General features: G+C 51.3%; 1 protein-coding gene across 3 annotated transcripts in view; it reads left to right on the top strand.

Moving 5' to 3' along the window:
- Positions 1-16,934: 16,934 nt before the first annotated feature.
- FAM219A (family with sequence similarity 219 member A) overlaps positions 16,935-19,868 on the top strand; it is a 203,235-nt gene continuing 200,301 nt past the window's right edge. The window contains exon 1 of one of the 3 annotated variants that reach the window (XM_073556689.1): positions 16,935-17,084. In XM_073556689.1, the coding sequence (XP_073412790.1) occupies positions 17,058-17,084 (27 nt within the window). In that variant the 5' untranslated portion in view covers positions 16,935-17,057. Of the gene's footprint in view, positions 17,160-19,868 lie in introns of all 3 variants that reach the window. The other 2 variants (XM_073556686.1, XM_073556688.1) reach the window with 2 other exon arrangements.

The raw sequence follows: 19,868 nt of genomic DNA, 5'->3' as shown, positions 1-19,868 counted from the left end.
CTCTCCCTCTCCTCGGGCATTTTCCCATCCTCCTTCAAACATGACATTGTTACTCCATTACTAAAGAAACCTGCTCTTGACCCATCCTGCACAAACAACTACAGACCAGTCTCCAATCTCCCCTTCATGTCTAACCTTTTGGAACGCCTAGTTTACTCCCGCCTTACCCGTTACCTCTCCATTCACTCCCTTCTAGACCCTTCACAGTCCGGCTTCCGCCCCCTACATTCGACCTAAACTGCACTCATCAAAGTGACCAATGACCTTCTGACAGCAAAACGTAACGGTGAACACTCTCTGCTCATTCTTCTTGACCTATCTGCAGCTTTCGATACTGTTGACCACCATCTCCTACTCTCTAGGCTCCAGTCACTAGGCATTAAGGACACTGCACTCTCCTGGTTCTCTTCCTATCTCTCTGACCGCTCCTTCAGTGTTTTGTTCTCTGGCTCCACGTCATCTCCTCTTCCTCTTGCTGTCGGGGTACCTCAGGGCTCAGTCCTTGGCCCCCTTCTTTTCTCTCTCTACATGGCGCCAATTGGACAGACCATCAGCAGATTTGGCTTTCAGTACCATCTTTATGCTGATGACACACAACTATACACATCTTCCCCCCGACCTTACCCCCGCTGTACTACAGAACGCCAGTGATTGTCTGTCCGCAGTCTCCAATATCATGTCCACTCTCTATCTGAAACTCAACCTCTCTAAAACTGAACTTCTTCTGCTCCCGCCGTCTACTAACCTCCCTAAATCTGACATTTCCCTCTCCGTGGGTGGTACCACAATAACACCCCGGCAGCAGGCGCGCTGTCTGGGTGCTATGTTTGACACCAATCTCTCCTTCACATCCCATATACAATCTCTTGCCCGCTCTTGCCGCTTACACCTAAAGAACATCTCTAGAATCCGCCCTTTTCTCACTATGGAAACAACAGAAACCCTCACTGTTGCATTGATCTACTCCCGCCTGGATTACTGCAACGCTCTATTAATTGGCCTCCCCGTCACTCGACTATCCCCTCTCCAGTCCATATTTAATGCAGCGGCCAGGATCATCCATCTGGCTAATCGGTACTCGGACGCGTCCGCTCTTTGCCAGTCCTTACATTGGCTGCCCATTCATTATAGGATCCAATTCAAAGTACTTGTTCTCACCCACAAAGCTCTCCACAGTGCGGCACCCCCTTACATCTCTTCTCTCATTTCTGTCTATCGGCCTAGCCGATCGCTGCGCTCTGCAAACGACTTTCGACTAACCTCTGCACTAATCCGTACCTCCCACTCCCGACTCCAAGACTTCTCCCGTGCTGCTCCTATCCTCTGGAATGCTCTACCCCAAGAAATCAGGATTATCCACAATTTGCATAGTTTTAGGCGCTCCCTCAAAACACACTTGTTCAGAGCGGCCTATCACATTCACTAATCAAAGTCATTCTCTGTGTAAGTGTGTGTGTGTAGCCCATTCACTATCTCCATCCATCCTTCACTCCCTCAAGATGGCTGGACCTTCATTGTAAATACACAATTGTAAATACACACCTGAACTTTGTATCTCCCTCACCTCATTGTAGATTGTAAGCTCTCACGAGCAGGGTCGTCTTATTTTGTTTTAATTATTGTATTGTTAACGTTGTTACTTATGACTTGTGTTTTGAAACTGTTAAACTGTAAAGCGCTGTGGAATATGTTGGCGCTATATAAATAAAGATTATTATTATGTGTTCCTGACCGTGATTTTATTTAATTCTCGAAAGTCGAGGCAGGGACGTAGGCCGCCATCTTTTTTCTTAACAAAGAAAAATCCAACTGCTATTGGGGAAACTGAAGGTCTTATGTGTCCCTTACGGAGACTCTCAGCAATATATTCTTTCATAGCTAGACGCTCTGGACCCGACAAATTAAACAAGCAAGCTTTGGGCAATTTGGCTCCTGGAATAAGGTCGATGGCACAATCAAATGGACTATGGGGTGGTAACGACTCTGCCTCACTTTCAGAAAAAACGTCCTCAAAGTCCTTTAAGTACTCCGGAATACCCTCCGGACTGATAGAAGACACAGTGACAGGTTTTAAAATTTTCACACAAAAAACAGATTTATGGTCACTGTCAACACACTTGGGCCCCCACTTGATGATTCCCAGTCAATCACTGGATTGTGGCGTTGAAGCCATGGCATGCCCAAAACCAACCCTGCGGGCAATTTGTCCATCACAAAACATTCAATTTCTTCCACGTGGGAAGAACCAATTTTCAACACAAATTTCTCAGAAATAGAATCCCCGTTCGGGTGAGAGGAGACGAGTCAATGGCCATGACTTTAAGTGGGGTATGAAGCCTGACTGTCCCTATCTGGTGTTGGGAAATGATATCAGAGCTGACCTGGTTGAGCGATGAACCACTGTCCACCAGTGCTGTAGAGAAAAAGCCATAATTGTCTACCAGCAGTTCAACCTTTAGAAAAATCTTAGAATGTGAGGAAAAAAGTATCTGAAGGTCTGGGCAGCCTCCTCGATTGCTACCCAGACCTAGTCGTTTCCCGTCACCTTGGAGGATGACAGACACAAGGGACACTCCTTTTTCCAGTGGCCGGACTCCCCACAGTAAAAACAGAGTTGTTTCTTCCGGCGACGTTTTCTCTCTTTTTCTCTGACAAAGGTGACGCCAACTTCCATAGACTCAGGAGTAGCAGGTGCGACACCAGTCTCTTTGCTGCCGGAGAATAAAGATGTCTCAGACTGCATAACGCCCCTAGCCTGAAGCCTGAGGTCCATACGCACTGCTTGCGTAATGGCCTCCTCCAAAGTGTCTGGTGGAGGGTGAAGGGCCAGTGCATCCTGGAGGCGTTCGGACAGGCCTCTGCGGAATAGACCCTGAAGGGCCGCATCATCCCACGAGATCTCTGCTGCCCAGCATCGGAACTCCGCACAAAACCACTCAGCCGAGCGTTTACCCTGACGCACACTCATGACCATATCTTCAGCCACACGTATTCTGTCAGGTTCATCATATATGCGGCCCAGGGCATCAAAGAAGGCATCCACTGTCATTCTCTCGGGGGAAATGGGAGACAGAGAGAAAGCCCAAGCTTGGGAGGCACCCCGCAGAAGAGAAATAACAACCCCCACCCTCTGGAATTCATCCCGAGGAACGGGGCCTTAAAGAAAAAAAAAAGCTTACATCCCTCCCTGAAGGACCTAAACTCCTTTTTATCCCCTGAAAAGGAGTCGGGCAATTTGACCGGAGATTCAGGGGATACCACAGATATGTCCCTATCCCCGGGGCCAGGAGACCCTGCTGCCACAGCCCCCTGCACGGTGCCCACCAACTGCTGCTGTGTATGGGCCATCATGCGCTGTTCCATATTGAGTTTTTGTAACATCTGGGTTAGATTCCTGACCTGATCGGCCAAAGCCTGCAGGGGATCCATAGTGCTCATTATCCCAGAAAATAAACACAACCTTCCCCCACCCTAAAAATGTAAGGTCGCTTATAATATCAGGATCCTGTCAGCGCCGGCGGACTGCCGCGGCTGAGCAGGGTCACTCACCCAGACTACGGGAAGGCCCGGGGTCCAAAACTGCAGGGAAAGTTCTGAGAACAGGACCTGCGACACTAAAGGTAGTAAAGAGTACAAGGGCCTACGATCATGTGACCACAGGGGGCGTGGCTTATCGTCCTGCTGCAGTAGATGACTGTAGGATTCTATTACAGGAATCCTGGAGTACAGATTAGGGGAACTCAGGTCAGACAAGCGGGGGGGTCATACACAGAGAGGGCAGCGTGGTACCAGAGGAGCAAGCAGAGAATAGTCAGAACGTAAGCAATGAGTCATACACAGAGATAGCAACGCAGTACAAAAGGAGCAGGCAGAACTCGTAACAGGGACAGAACCGGGTCAAAACCAAACAAGCATAAAGTATCACAGTCACAAAGCACACCAGGGTCACAAACACTCGGCACAATGTTTTTAATTAATATGGAATAAACAATACATTTTATATCTTACGGAGCTGGAACATTTCTTTTGAATTTTTCACGTGTTCATGTCTCATCAGGACGGAGTTCCGGGCAACTTCTCTCTAACGGTGAGCTGGCTTTTTTCTATTTGTTGTAGATAACAAAAAACCTAGACTTGTTTGGTGTCTATGAACTCGTAATGATCTGGAGAATCATAATGGCAGGGCAGTTTTAGCATTTAGTGAACCTAGCAAAAAAAGTCAAACAAAAAAACAAGTGTGGGATTTCACTTTTTTTTTGCAATTTCACCGTACCTGGAATTTTTTTTTCCGTTTTTGCGTACACTACATGGTAAAACCAATGGTGTTGTTCACAAGTACAACGCATCCTGCAAAAAATAAGTCCTCAATTGGCCATATTGATGGGAAAATAAAAAAGTTATGGCTCTGGGAAGAAGGGGAGCAAAAAACGAAAAAGCAAAACCGAAAAAAGCTCCGGGGGTTAAGGGGTAAAAGCAAGGACCTCCAAGGTGGTATTTTCGGAAATACTTCCTGTACCACGTGCCACGCCAGAGAGGCAATGGGAGATTAGGGAGGTTAATAAGTGGCTCAGGAATTGGTGTAGGAAGGAGGGGTTTGGGTTCCTGGAGAATTGGGCCGACTTCTCAGTTGGCTACAGGTTCTACGCTAGGGACGGGTTGCACCTCAATGGGGAGGGTGCAGCTGTGCTGGGGGAGAAAATGGCTAGAAGGTTGGAAGAGTGTTAAAACTAGGGATGGGGGTATTCCTTTTATAGGAGAGGAAGACAGTGCAGAGACCTGGGCACAAATAATGAAATTGGGGGTGGGGGTGGCATGGGGGGGTGGGGTTAGAACAGTTAATAAAATAAAAAAGAATAGAGGTACAGAGAGATACATAAAGTGCAGGTATACTAATGCCAGAAGCCTCGCCATCAAGATGGAGGAAATGGAGTTAATGTTGTTGAAACATAATTCTGACATGGTGGGGATATCTGAGACATGACCGGACGAGAGCCGTGACCGGGCAGATAATTTACAGGGCTATAGTCTGTTCAGAAATGACCGTACAAATAAGCGAGGGGGGTGTTTATATGTAAAATCATCCTTAAAACCCATCCTGCGTGATAATATATATGAATCTAATGAAAATGTAGAATCCCTGTGGGGGGAGATAAGGGGAGGGGGGAAAAATAATAAATTACTGATAGGTGTTTGTTCTAAGTCTCCAAAAATAATGGAAGCAACAGAGAATATCCTCATAAAGCAAATAGATGAAACTGCGACTCAAGGAGAAGTCATTATTATGGGGGACTTCAACTACCCTGAAATACACTGGGGAACCGAAACCTGCAGTTCCAGCAAAGGTGATAGGTGTCTGACAACTATGAGAGACAATTACCTTTCACAACTGGTTCAGGACCCAACAAGAGGGGGGGCTCTGCTAGACCTAATATTAACCAACAGGCCAGACCGCAGATCAGATATAAGGGTTGGGGGGTCCCTGGGGGAATAGTGGTCACAGGATAATAAGTTTTCATGTATCCTTTAATAAGATGTGTAGTAGAGGGGTTACAAGGACACTAAACTTCAGGAAGGCAAATTTCCAACGGATGAGAGATGATCTTGGTGCAATTAACTGGGACGATATCCTGAGACATAAAAATACACAAAGAAAATGGGAGACGTTTATTATCCTCCTGAATAGGAGCTGTGCACAATATATACCGTATGGGAATAAACATGCGAGAAATAGGAGGAAACCACTATGGCTATATAGAGGGGAGCAATAAGGGATAAAAAGAAAGCATGTAGAGAAATAAAGCAAGTAGGTAGTTGAAGCTCCCCAGGAGCCGTGGGTTACTCGGTACCGGGCTGGTATCTTAAAAGGATGTGTCACAGTGGCAGTGTCGGTCCATGGCCCCAGGCGTTGATGTAAAAGGGGTGGAATTGAATAGGAATAGAGTTTGTAATATTCGTGACGCCACCTGTGGTTTCTGATCAGTAGTGACCAGCGCTGCACTGCAGATCCTCTGGGACAGATGGTATGAGGCAGCTGAGGTGTAATAGCTCTCCACAGGCAAAGCTGTAGTCCCAGGGCAGTTGAGAGGAATTTAGGGGTGATGATGTAGTGTGGAGTAAAGGATGTAGCAGTGCTGGGTTGAAGACGCAGGAAGAAGGCAGAGACACAGTTGGATGTAGTTCCAATGGGCTTTACTCACAGTTCTGTCTGCAGTACAGATACCCACCACGGTGATGTGTCCTTCAGGTGAGGGATCCAGCCAACTTCCAGGTAAAATGAAGTACACCCTTCCAGCACTCCCTGTCAGTATGTACCTTTCCTGGCCGTCTCCACACAATATGCTGCTTTCCACTTTCCTTCCTTTCCAGCACTTCACAATTATCGTCCCAGGCCAGAAGCTGCGAATCCTGTCAGACGTGTACCCTTCGCTTCTGTGATCCTATGTGGCTGCCTTTCTGGTAAGAATAAATGTGGTAGGGGCTGTGGTCCATAAAGTCACCACAGCTATCGGCTTGCTAGTTGCGCCCTGAAGTAGGCTCACTAGGCTAGGGGCCGTGACACATTGCGACCAAGATTCTTCCCCAACTGACATCTGTCAGCGTGGAATGAGCCCATGGGGAGTACGCTCCAACCGTGTCTCAGAAGAACCACCTTTCCTTTTAGGGAGCTTTCTGTCCAAGCCAATCCATCCAGCAACTCCTGCTGACTGGAGCTACACAAAACACTTCCGTCTCCTTCCCAACCTCTGAGGGAACTCTCCTCAATCCTATAATTCTCCCACTCTCCAACTAAGCTCCCAACACCCTTCATGTTCCAAACCAGGGGCCATAAAAGGTGCTCTGCTATTCTACGTGTGTGTGGGATGGAATGTTGTCGGGTGTCTCCACCTCACCCGGTCGTCGGATACCACACCTCTGGGTGAGGTGCAGCATCTCTGTGGCGACTGGACCCTCAGGGGCGCCACATTGTGATGAGGCATTAAATAAATACAGAAGATTAAATAAATTCTGTAAAAAGCAAATCAAGGCAGCAAAGATTGAGACAGAGAGACTCATTGCCAGAGATAGTAAAAATAATCCCAAAATATTCTTTAACTACATGAATAGTAAGAAACTAAAAAATGATAGTGTTGGCCCCCTTAAAAATAGTCTGGGTGAAATGGTGGATGAGGAAAAAGCCAATATGCTAAATGATTTATTTTCAAGTGTTTACACAAGAAAATCCCATGACGGATAACAAGATCAGTGATAAAAATTCTCCATTAAATGTCACCTGCTTAACCCAGCAGGAAGTACGGCGGCGTCTAAAAATCACTAAAATTGACAAATCCGCGGGCCTGGATGGGATACACCCCCGAGTACTGCAGGAATTAAGTACAGTCATAGATAGACCATTATTTTTAATCTTTAAAGATTCCATAATAACAGGGTCTGTACCACAGGACTGGGGTATAGCAAATGTGGTGCCAATATTCAAAAAGGGGACAAAAACTGAACTTGGAAATTATAGGCCAGTGAGCTTAACTTCAACTGTGGGTAAAATCCTGGAGGTTTTCTAACAACATGGGTTTACGCGGGACCATTCTTGTCTAATCTTGACTAATCTGATAAGCTTCTATGAAGAGCTAAGTTCCGGACTGAAACAAGGAAACGCAGTGGACGTGGTGTACATGGACTTTTCAAAAGCTTTTGATACAGTGCCACATAAAAGGTTGATACATAAAATGAGAACAATGGGGATAGGGGAAAATATGTGTAAGTGGGTTAAGAACTGGCTCAGGGATAGGAAACAAAGGGTGGCTATTAATAGAGCACACTCGGACTGGGTCACGGTTAGCAGTGGGGTACCGCAGGGGTCAGTATTGGGTACCACAGGGGTCAGTATAGGGTACCACAGGGGTCAGTATTGGGCCCACTTCTTTTTAACATTTATTAATGACCTTGTAGGGGGAATAGAGAGTAGAATTTCAATATTTGCAGATGACACTAAACTCTGCAGGGTAATCAATACAGAGGAGGACAATTTTATATTACAGAAGGATTTAGGTAAACTAGAAACTTGGGCTGATAAATGGCAAATGAGCTTTAATGGGGAGAAATGTAAAGTCATGCATGTAGAACAAACAAGATGTATAATTATGTTCTTAATTGTAAAACACTGGGCAAAACTGTCACTGAAAAAGACCTGGGTGTATGGGTGGATGACAAACTCACATTTAGTGGCCAGTGTCAGGCAGCTGCTGCAAAGGCAAATAAAATAATGGGATGCATTAAAACAGGCATAGATGCTGATGAGGAGAACATAATGTTACCTCTATATAAGTCACTAGTGCGACCACACTTAGAATACTGTGTACAGTTCTGGTCTCCGGTGTATAAGAAAGACATAGCTGAACTGGAGCGGGTGCAGAGATGAGTGACCAAGATTATTAGGGAACTGGGGGGTCTGCAATACCAAGACAGGTTATTACACTTGGGGTTATTTAGTTTGGAGAATCGAAGGCTTAGGGGTGATCTTATTACAATGTATAAATATATGCGGGGACAATACAGAGACCTTTCTAATGATCTTTTTACTCTTAGACCTGTGACGGGGACAAGGGGGCATCCTCTACGTCTGGAGGAAAGAAGGTTTAAGCATACTCACAGACGCGGATTCTTTACTGTAAGAGCAGTGGAACTCTCTGCCATGTGATGTTGTAATGAGTGATTCCCTGCTAAAATTTAAGAAGGGTCTGGATGCCTTTCTTGAAAAGTACAATATTACAGGGTGTGACGACGAGTACACCGTGCCACCACTATGTGATGATCCCACCACTGACACCGGTATGTCAGCGGACGGAGGGACGCGACGCACTGCCGGCACACAGCTATCACAGGCACAGTGGGGGCTTATCTTAGTTATCCCACCACTGGTACCATGTGACAAAAATATACAGTAAGCTAATCTCGCTCTAACAATTTACCGCAGGGGGGTTATTTTGGATGCCCCACCACTGCTAACAACCTTCCAAGAACTGCGGGGATTTATGTATATCCCACTTTCTCCGTTCCACTTTGGAACTCGCAGCTCTCCGGCGCCCCCCTTACCCTCAGGTCAGTCAGGGAACTGCACCTAGGATAATTAGTCGCCCAATGGGCTGCTTGTTGTGCACGGGCAATTAGACTACTGCAGTAAGGGAATTATCAATGCTGTGGCCGCAGCCCCCCTTCAGCAATATAAGACCCTTCTGGACTGCCAACCAGCCTAACCAACCGCACACACCACACTGCCACCAGGCTCCTGGTTTCTCCACTTAAGTTATAGACTTAATAGAAAGGTTCGAAGCCAACCCAAACAGTAGCGTAATTATCTATAAAAGGCGCATAGTTCGTTTCTTAGAGCATGAAGGCAGATTGATAATTTTATCATTTATTCCCAAAATGCGGGCAGTGATTACATAGATAAAGTTGCTATAAATTGAGACATTAAATATGTACAATGCAGATATATAAAAAATAACAAGGATTAAAACAAAGAGTAACACTTACATGTGCTTAGTTGATATTAGGCAGACCATGTGGCTGGGGGATGGGCAGCAGCCAGACATCCCAAGACATCGGCATATCTTTCTAGCATGGCATCTGCAGTTCAAACCGACTGAATTTTGGGAGGGAATACCTTATCCCTTTGGGTCTGTGACCTCACGGGCGGTCTGGTGAGGTCCAACCCCCATACTCTCTAAGTGGCAATTTATCTAAAAACTTATAATAACCATATCTTAACGCGGGAAGCTCGTATAAACTCACATATGTTATCATTGGTTGTAGTTCTTCAAATCCAATAAGACAACACCAAGCATGCCATAATTAAGATGCTCCATTTGGGAGCAATCCATATCTCAGTTTCTGGAGAGATTAGAATCATGAACATTAGGGGTTAGTAAGCTGGCCTCGTGCCCTTCGCAGAAATGTAATTATTATATCTCTGCCACGAGGGGGGTGCAAGCTAGGCTTCTTTTAATTTTACTCATAGCTAGATTGGCCTCATGGCTTCCAAACAAAGACATTTTCTACACTCAGCTTAATTAACATTCCTTTCTGTGGAGAGGGACCAAATGCTTGTAACAAGAAGTGTCCTATTACCAATGCGGACACAGAGCTGTTAAGGAGGGGGGAAGGGGGACGCTGCAGCTATGTGACAGGCTACTTTCTCATAGAATGGAGGATTCTAGAAGGTTCCAACAAAATCATGCCTTACAGTACATTACACAGGGTATATACACTAGTTTCCTTAATATTGCGTTGATGCAGGGAGCTAGTCTGATTGCCGTATGTGGAGTCGGGAAGGTATTTTTTTCCCCAATGTGAAGCTTACTGATTGCCACATGGGTTTTTTTGCCTTCCTCTGGATCAGTATGTTAGGGCAAGTTAGGATAGGATATGGGTTGAACTACACACGTGTTCAAAATTGTTGGTACCCCTCGTTTAATGTCAGAAAAACCCACAATGGTCACAGAAATAACTTGAATCTGACAAAAGTAATCAATATAAAATCTATGATAATGAACAAATGAAAGTCAGACATTGCTTTTCAACCATGCTTCCACAGAATAAAAAAAAAACAGAATTAAATTAAAACTCATTAGGCCTGGACAGAAATGATGGTTCCTTAACTTAATATTTTGTTGCACAACCTTTTGAGGCAATCACTGCAATCAAACGATTCCTGTAACTGTCAATGAGACTTCAGCGACTCTCGACAGGTATTTTGTCCACTCCTCAAGAGCAAACTGCTCCGGTTGACTCGTGTTTGAAGGTTGCCTTTTCCAGACGACATGTTTCAGCTCTTTCCAAAGATGCTCAATAGGATTTAGGTCAGGGCTCATAGAAGGCCACTTCAGCATAGTCCAATGTTTTCCTCATAGCCATTCTTGAGACATCACTGTATAAAGTCAGATCGCTGATCTGACAGGCAGTGCAGGAGACTTGCCGGGGCCTGCTCTCAGCAGCACTGAGAAGCCACCTCCCTGCAGGACCCCGCTGCCATCTTGGATCTGGGGGGGTTTGCAGGCAGGCAGGACCTCAGAACGAGATCACATCGCGTTGTTTTGAGGGAAGCACGCAGGGATCCCCCTCCCCCTGCAATGCTTCTCTATGCCACCGGAACGCTGTGATCATGTTCGATCGCAGAGTGTCGGGGGTTAAAGTGCCGGGAGCGGTCCGTGACAGCTCCTGCCACTTAGTTCCGCGTTCAGCCAAGCTCCCCCCGTGAGCGCGGGTGATCGCATATGATGTACTATCCCGTCCATCGGCATTTTAACAGCCAGTAAAGGCTAAGTATAGAGTTGTGAGCTGATATTAATAGCCTGGGAAGCTCCATGGATATTACCCCCTTCCCGGGCACATGAATTGCCGGCTTTTCAAAGGACACTGGTGTGTAAAAATCGGACGGCACTCGCATGGTCCGAGTGCTGTTTGATTTTTTTTTTTCCCCCTTGCACCCATAGGCTTGCATTGGCGAGTCTCTGTGAGCATTGCAGCATGCTGAGATTTTATACGCCCAAGAAAATAAACGGTGATGGGAGCTGCCCCAAAGATTATCACTGGGCCGAGTGCTGTGCGTTGTTTTCTCGCATAGCACTCATCCGTATTCTACAGTAGTGTGTCTCCGGCCTTAGGCTGAAGTCTGAATTCCTTGCTGAATGTGGACACCTCTCTCAGTAAAGCCTGGATTTAGGCTATGTGCACACGTCCGGAATTCCCGTGGAGATTTTCACGGGAATTCCGCAATTCCATTCCGCTGGAAATACGCGAGAAATCTGCATTTGTAATTCCCGTGTTTTAACTAGCGTTTTCCGAGCGATCTGTAGCATCGCTTGGAGAACTGATTGACAGGTTGGTGTGATCAGCCTATGCAGCCTCAGTAGTAAAAAGATATAAAGTTTAAAATAAAATAAAATAGCGTTATTCTCACCTTCCGGCGTCCCAAGCAGCATTCCCGATCATCGCGATGCTACCGGCAACTCCCGTTCCCAGGGATGCCTTGCGACAATGACCTTTGATGATGTCGCGGTCTCGCGATATTGTAGCGGTCTCACCAGACCTCAACGTCATCAAAGGTCATTGTCGCAAGGCATCCCTGGGAACGGGACCTGCCGGGAGCATCACGAGGATCGGAAACGCAGCGGGAAGGTGAGAAGATCACGATTTTTTTATTTTAATTCTATTTTTTACAGGTATATGGTACCCAGGGCCTGGAGGACAGTCTCCTCTCCTCCAGACCGTGGGTACCATCTGCACATTTTCTGCTTACTTTGAACATGGTGGGCGTAGCCACATGCGGAAAGTAAGCAGAACAATGCATTCCTATGTGTGCGGAATTCCCGCGATTCTGCACAAAGAATGAACATGCTGCGTATTGTTCCGCGATGCGGTCTCGCCGCGGAAAAATACGCAGCATTAGCACACCATGTGCGGAATCCCATAGGATTGCATGGGGTGCTTTTTTTGTGTGTTTTCGCGGCAAAATCGAGCGTTTAAAAATGCCGCGAAAATGCAAAAAAAAATGCTACGTGTGCACACAGCCTTATAGGTAGGAGCCTGCTGCAATTAAAACCACCACCTGGTGAAGGGCGGAGTGCTCGGTCAGAGAGCCAACATAGAAATAACAAAAGACTGCCTGGCACATCCATAGTGTGAATAGGGGCATACCAGGAGCAGTCACCTCTGTATACAATATACAAAAAAGTGCTGCACTTTATCATGCTAAAGCATGTCAGGATGAAAAATATGATTATTAATACTGCTTCTGCATCAACCAACGTCACCGTGGTCTCAGAACTGATGGGCAGGCATGAATTGGCCAAATTATGTGCTAAGCGTCTCATTTTTTCCTGGCATCCAGACGCAGTATTGCTGCTCATATTTCTTATATTTCACAGTGACATGCTTTAGCACTACAGAGGGCAACTTTTTTTGTATATTGTATACAGAGGTCGTTGCTCCTGGTGTGAACCTATTCACACTAGCTTGGATGTGCCAAGCAGTCTTTTGTTATTTCTGACTCAACCGTGTCTGGGGGTCTCCACTGTGTCCGAGGGCCTCCGACATGTCCAGGGGGTCTCCGATGTGTTTGAAAGGTCTCTTCCATGTTCATAGGTCTCCACTGTGTTAGGGGGACTTTGTAGTGTCTGAAAGGGGGTCTCTGCCATGTGCAGGGGTCTTCGCTGTGTCCGTGGGTCTCTGCTGTCTAGGAGTCTCTGCCCTGCCGTGTCCGGGGGGAAGTCTTTGCCGAGTCTTGTGATCTCTGTCCATGGGGTCTCCATAGTGTCCGGGGGTGACTCTGGCTCCACTATTTTAGAGGGTCTCTGCCATGTCCGGGGATATCTGCTATGTTCATAAGACTCTGCAGTGTCCGGGGGTCTCTGTTGTGTCAGGGGTCTCTGCCATGTCAGGGGATTTCCACAGTGTCCCAGGGTCTTTGTAGTGTCTCGTGGCCTCTGCAGTGTATCCGGGGGTCTCTGCCGTGTCAGTGAATTTCCGCAGTGTCTGGTGATCTCTGCAGTGTCCGGGGGTCTCTGCCGTGTCGGGGGGTTTCCGCCATGTCCTGGGATTTTTGCCGTGTCTGTAGGTCTCTGCTGTGTCCGTCTCCTTGAGTCTCTGCTGTGTCCGGGAGTTTCTGCTATATTCCGAGATCTCTGCCGTGTCCGGGGGTCTCTGCCGCGTCCAGGAGTCTTTGCTGTCTCCTGGAGTCTCTGCTGTGTTTGGGGGTTCCCGCTATATTCGTAGATATTCACCATGTCAGGGGTGTCTGCTGTGTCAGGGGGTTTCCGCCGTGTCTGGGGGTCTTTGCCGTCTCCTGGAGTCTCTGCTGTGTCCGAGGTTTTCTGCTATATTCAGAGATCTCTGCCGTGTCCGGGGGATTCTACTGTGTCTGGTGGTCTTTGCTGTTTCCTGGAGTCTCTGCTGTGTTTGGGGGTTCCCGCTATATTCGTAGATATTCACCATGTCAGGGGTGTCTGCTGTGTCAGGGGGTTTCCGCCGTGTCTGGGGGTCTTTGCCGTCTCCTGGAGTCTCTGCTGTGTCCGAGGGTTTCTGCTATATTCAGAGATCTCTGCCGTGTCCGGGGGATTCTACTGTGTCTGGTGGTCTTTGCTGTTTCCTGGAGTCTCTGCTGTGTCTGGGGGTCTCTGCCACGTCAGGGAGTTTCCGCTATATTCGTTGATCTCCGCCGTGTCAGGGGGTCTCTGCCATGTCAGGGGGTTTCCGCTGTGTCCGAGAGTCTCTGCCGTGTCCAGCGGTATTTGCTGTCTTTTGGAGTCTCTGCTGTGTCCGGGGGTTTCCGATATATTCGCAGATCTCTGCCGTGTCCAGGGGTCGCTGCCATGGTGGAGTTTCTGCTGTGTCCGAGGGTCTTTGATGTCTCCTGGAGTCCCTGCCATGTCCGGGGGTTTCCGCTATATTTGTAGATCTCCACCCTGTCCGGGGAGTCTCTGTTGTGTCCAGGGGTCTCTGCCATGTCCGGGGGTTTCCGCTATATTTGTAGATCTCCACCATGTCCAGAGGGGTCTCTGCTGTCTCCTGTCCTGGAGTCTCTGCTGTGTCCAGGGGTGTGTCAGGGAGTTTCCGCTATATTCGTAGATCTCCGCCGTGTCAGGGGGTTTCCGCCATGTCAGGGGGTTTCCGCGAGTCTCTGCTGTGTCCAGTGGTCTTTTCTGTCTTCTAGAGTCTCTGCTGTGTCCGGGGGTTTCCGAAATATTCGCAGATCTCTGCCATGTCCAGGGGTATCTGCAGTGGCGGATCTTAATAGGGGCGGATGGGGGGGTCGCCCCGGGCCCAAGGTTTTTTGGGGGCCCAGGGGCAGGGGCGGGCTGGGCCGGGTGTCAGAGAGGCAAATGCCCCCCGGGCTGCTCCCCCAGCACCTGTACAGTGCCGGCCGTGCCCTGTGCTGTGACGCCGCCGGCAGCAGACAGCCGCCCGCGTCACATTCTATGAGGCCGGGAGCTGTGCACGGCCGTCACCTTGACGGCTGCTCAGCTCCGGCTCCCTCCGGCTGTACTTCCGGGTCAGATGTCGGGCGTGCGCGATGACGTCATCGTGCACGCGCCGACATGTCCCGGAGGATGCTGAAAGCAGAGGCGCTGCTGGGGAGCGAGCCGGCTGTGAGGTAAGTATGGGGAACTTTATTTATTCTTTTTTATTTATAAAATGAATTAAATGGGGGAGGGGGTGAGTGGGGGCTGTACACAATGAAGGGGGGGTGACTGGGGCCTGTATATGATGAAGGGGGGTGAGTGGGGCTACACAGGATGAAGGGGGTTGAGTGGGGTTGTACAGGATGAAGGGGGGTGACTGGGGTTGTACAGGATGAAGGGGGGATGAGTGGGGGCTTCACAGGATGAAGGGGGGATGAGTGGGGGTCTCTGTTGTCTCCGGGGGTCTCCGTTATGTCAGGGGGGGTCTCCGTTGTGTCAGGTGGTCTCTGTTGTCTCCGGGGATCTCCGTTGTCTCCGGGGATCTCCGTTGTCTCCGGGGGTCTCCGTTGTCTCCGGGGGTCTCCGTTGTGTCAGGGGGTCTCCGTTGTGTCAGGGGGTCTCTGTTGTCTCCGGGGGTCTCCGTTGTCTCCGGGGGTCTCCGTTGTCTCCGGGGGTCTCTGTTGTCTCCGGGGGTCTCCGTTGTCTCCGGGGGTCTCCGTTGTGTCAGGGGGTCTGTTGTCTCCGGGGGTCTCCGTTGTGTCAGGGGGTCTCCGTTGTGTCAGGGGGTCTCTGTTGTCTCCGGGGGTCTCTGTTGTCTCCGGGGATCTCCGTTGTCGCCGGGGGTCTCCGTTGTGTCAGGGGGTCTCCGTTGTCTCAGGGGGTCTCCGTTGTCTCCGGGGGTCTCCGTTGTGTCCGGGGGTCTCCGTTGTGTCAGGGGGTCTCTGTTGTCTCCGGGGGTCTCTGTTGTCTCCGGGGGTCTCCGTTGTGTCAGGGGGGTCTCCGCTGTGTCCAGGGGTCTCCGTTGTGTCAGGGGGGTCTCTGTTGTGTCAGGGGGGGTCTCTGTTGTCTCCGGGGGTCTCCGTTGTGTCAGGGGGTCTCCGTTGTGTCAGGGGGTCTCTGTTGTCTCCGGGGGTCTCCGTTGTGTCAGGGGGTCTCCGTTGTGTCACGGGGTCTCTGTTGTCTCCGGGGATCTCCGTTGTCTCCGGGGGTCTCCGTTGTCTCCGGGGGTCTCTGTTGTCTCCGGGGATCTCCGTTGTCTCCGGGGGTCTCCGTTGTCTCCGGGGGTCTCCGTTGTGTCAGGGGGTCTCCGTTGTCTCCGGGGGTCTCCGTTGTGTCAGGGGGTCTCCGTTGTGTCAGGGGGTCTCTGTTGTCTCCGGGGGTCTCTGTTGTCTCCGGGGGTCTCCGCTGTGTCCAGGGGTCTCCGTTGTGTCAGGGGGGTCTCTGTTGTGTCAGGGGGTCTCTGTTGTCTCCGGGGGTCTCCGTTGTGTCAGGGGGTCTCCGTTGTGCCAGGGGGTCTCTGTTGTGTCAGGGGGTCTCTGTTGTGTCAGGGGGTCTCTGTTGTCTCCGGGGGTCTCCGTTGTCTCCGGGGGTCTCCGTTGTGTCAGGGGGTCTCTGTTGTCTCCTGTCCTGGAGTCTCTGCTGTCTCCGGGGATCTCTGCCGTGTCAGGGGGGTCTCCACGTCGGGGTCTCTGCAGACCCGTGTACAGACGGCGGCCGCCGACCTCACCTCAGTCTCGTCATCACACACTGAGTGACACCATGACAACAGCGGCCTGTGACGTCATACGCACGCCCCGCCCTGACTGTCAGGCAGGCCCCGCCCCTCCACGCCCGTTCAGTCATATGTAGAAGCTGTCTCTCCTGGCTCCGCCTATCTCGTTAATATTGATGAGGCAGTCCCGCCCTCTATGCCGTTACTTCTGGTGTCCCCGCCCCTGGCTCTTGAATATTAATGAGGCCCCGCCCAGCTGCTGAATATTACAGCAGGCTCCGGAGCCGGAAGCCGAGCAGTCAGTGTGAGGGTGACGTCGCCTCTGCCGCCGCCTCCTCCGCCTCCGCCCCGTCCTCCTCTCCTCAGCACCAGCCGCAGAGCCCGGCCCCACCATGATGGAGGAGATAGACCGCTTCCAGGTGCCCACCGTGCACTCCGAGATGCAGCCGCTGGTGAGACCACAACCACCGTCATCACCATCATCATCCTCCCGTGTATGTGAGAGTGCTGGGGTCAGGGTGCGGGAGGCCATCAGTGTCGGTGACACGGAGGTGATGTGGGGATGATGGGGGCGGTGACAGGACTGGGGTCACGGGGAGAAGGCCGGGGATGATGGGGGCGCAATATGGAGGCTGTAGTACCGGACACCGGGGCCCGGGCAGGGCGGAGGGGACACAGGGGGCGCTGCAGGGCGAGGACCCCGAGAGGAGGGGGGAAAGGGAGGAAGAGGAAGAGCAGGAGGAAAGGATGGAACAAGAAGAAGGAAGAGCAGGAGGAGGAAGAGCAGGAGGAGGAAGAGCAGGAGGAGGAAGAGCAGGGGGAGGAAGAGCAGGAGGAGGAAGAGCAGGGGGAGGAAGAGCAGGAGGAGGAAGAGCAGGAGGAGGAAGAGCAGGGGGAGGAAGAGCAGGAGGAAAGGGGGGAGGAAGAGCAGGAGGAAAGGGAGGAGGAAGAGCAGGGGGAGGAAGAGCAGGAGGAGGAAGAGCAGGAGGAGGAAGAGCAGGGGGAGGAAGAGCAGGGGGAGGAAGAGCAGGAGGAGGAAGAGCAGGGGGAAAGGGAAGAGCAGGGGGAGGAAGAGCAGGAGGAGGAAGAGCAGGAGGAGGAAGAGCAGGGGGAAAGGGAAGAGCAGGGGGAGGAAGAGCAGGAGGAGGAAGAGCAGGGGGAGGAAGAGCAGGGGGAAAGGGAGGAGGAAGAGCAGGGGGAGGAAGAGCAGGAGGAGGAAGAGCAGGAGGAGGAAGAGCAGGGGGAGGAAGAGCAGGGGGAAAGGGAAGAGCAGGGGGAAAGGGAAGAGCAGGGGGAAAGGGAAGAGCAGGGGGAAAGGGAAGAGCAGGGGGAAAGGGAAGAGCAGGGGGAGGAAGAGCAGGGGGAGGAAGAGCAGGAGGAGGAAGAGCAGGGGGAAAGGGAAGAGCAGGGGGAGGAAGAGCAGGGGGAGGAAGAGCAGGGGGAGGAAGAGCAGGAGGAGGAAGAGCAGGGGGAAGCAGGGAAGAGCAGGGGGAAAGGGAAGAGCAGGAGGAGGAAGAGCAGTAGGAGGAAGAGCAGGGGGAAGCAGGGAAGAGCAGGGGGAAGCAGGGAAGAGCAGGAGGAGGAAGAGCAGGAGGAGGAAGAGCAGGGGGAAAGGGAAGAACAGGAGGAGGAAGAGCAGGGGGAAAGGGAAGAGCAGGGGGAAAGGGAAGAGCAGGGGGAAAGGGAAGAGCAGTAGGAGGAAGAGCAGTAGGAGGAAGAGCAGTAGGAGGAAGAGCAGGGGGGAAAGGGAAGAGCAGGGGGAGGAAGAGCAGGAGGAGGAAGAGCAGGAGGAGGAAGAGCAGGGGGAGGAAGAGCAGGGGGAGGAAGAGCAGGAGGAGGAAGAGCAGGGGGAGGAAGAGCAGGAGGAGGAAGAGCAGGAGGAGGAAGAGCAGGGGGAAAGGGAAGAGCAGGAGGAAAGGGGGGAGGAAGAGCAGGAGGAAAGGGAGGAGGAAGAGCAGGGGGAGGAAGAGCAGGAGGAGGAAGAGCAGGAGGAGGAAGAGCAGGGGGAGGAAGAGCAGGGGGAGGAAGAGCAGGAGGAGGAAGAGCAGGGGGAAAGGGAAGAGCAGGGGGAGGAAGAGCAGGAGGAGGAAGAGCAGGAGGAGGAAGAGCAGGGGGAAAGGGAAGAGCAGGGGGAGGAAGAGCAGGAGGAGGAAGAGCAGGGGGAGGAAGAGCAGGGGGAAAGGGAGGAGGAAGAGCAGGGGGAGGAAGAGCAGGAGGAGGAAGAGCAGGAGGAGGAAGAGCAGGGGGAGGAAGAGCAGGGGGAAAGGGAAGAGCAGGGGGAAAGGGAAGAGCAGGGGGAAAGGGAAGAGCAGGGGGAAAGGGAAGAGCAGGGGGAAAGGGAAGAGCAGGGGGAGGAAGAGCAGGGGGAGGAAGAGCAGGAGGAGGAAGAGCAGGGGGAAAGGGAAGAGCAGGGGGAGGAAGAGCAGGGGGAGGAAGAGCAGGGGGAGGAAGAGCAGGAGGAGGAAGAGCAGGGGGAAGCAGGGAAGAGCAGGGGGAAAGGGAAGAGCAGGAGGAGGAAGAGCAGTAGGAGGAAGAGCAGGGGGAAGCAGGGAAGAGCAGGGGGAAGCAGGGAAGAGCAGGAGGAGGAAGAGCAGGAGGAGGAAGAGCAGGGGGAAAGGGAAGAACAGGAGGAGGAAGAGCAGGGGGAAAGGGAAGAGCAGGGGGAAAGGGAAGAGCAGGGGGAAAGGGAAGAGCAGTAGGAGGAAGAGCAGTAGGAGGAAGAGCAGTAGGAGGAAGAGCAGGGGGGAAAGGGAAGAGCAGGGGGAGGAAGAGCAGGGGGAGGAAGAGCAGGGGGAGGAAGAGCAGGGGGAGGAAGAGCAGGAGGAGGAAGAGCAGGGGGAAAGGGAAGAGCAGGGGGAGGAAGAGCAGGAGGAGGAAGAGCAGGGGGAGGAAGAGCAGGAGGAAAGGGAGGAGGAAGAGCAGGGGGAGGAAGAACAGGAGGAGGAAGAGCAGGGGGAAAGGGAAGAGCAGGGGGAAAGGGAAGAGCAGGGGGAAAGGGAAGAGCAGGGGGAGGAAGAGCAGGGGGAGGAAGAGCAGGGGGAGGAAGAGCAGGGGGAAGAAGAGCAGGGGGAAGCAGGGAAGAGCAGGGGGAAAGGGAAGAGCAGGGGGAAAGGGAAGAGCAGGAGGAGGAAGAGCAGTAGGAGGAAGAGCAGGGGGAAGCAGGGAAGCAGGGAAGAGCAGGAGGAGGAAGAGCAGGGGGAAAG

This window comes from Dendrobates tinctorius, unplaced genomic scaffold (assembly GCF_039654945.1).
Source record: "Dendrobates tinctorius isolate UK_male_01 unplaced genomic scaffold, ASM3965494v1 ptg000237l, whole genome shotgun sequence".
NCBI classification, from domain to species: Eukaryota; Metazoa; Chordata; class Amphibia; order Anura; family Dendrobatidae; genus Dendrobates; species Dendrobates tinctorius.
Note: the sequence above shows the minus strand (reverse complement) of the source record. Positions and strands in the feature narration are given on the sequence as shown.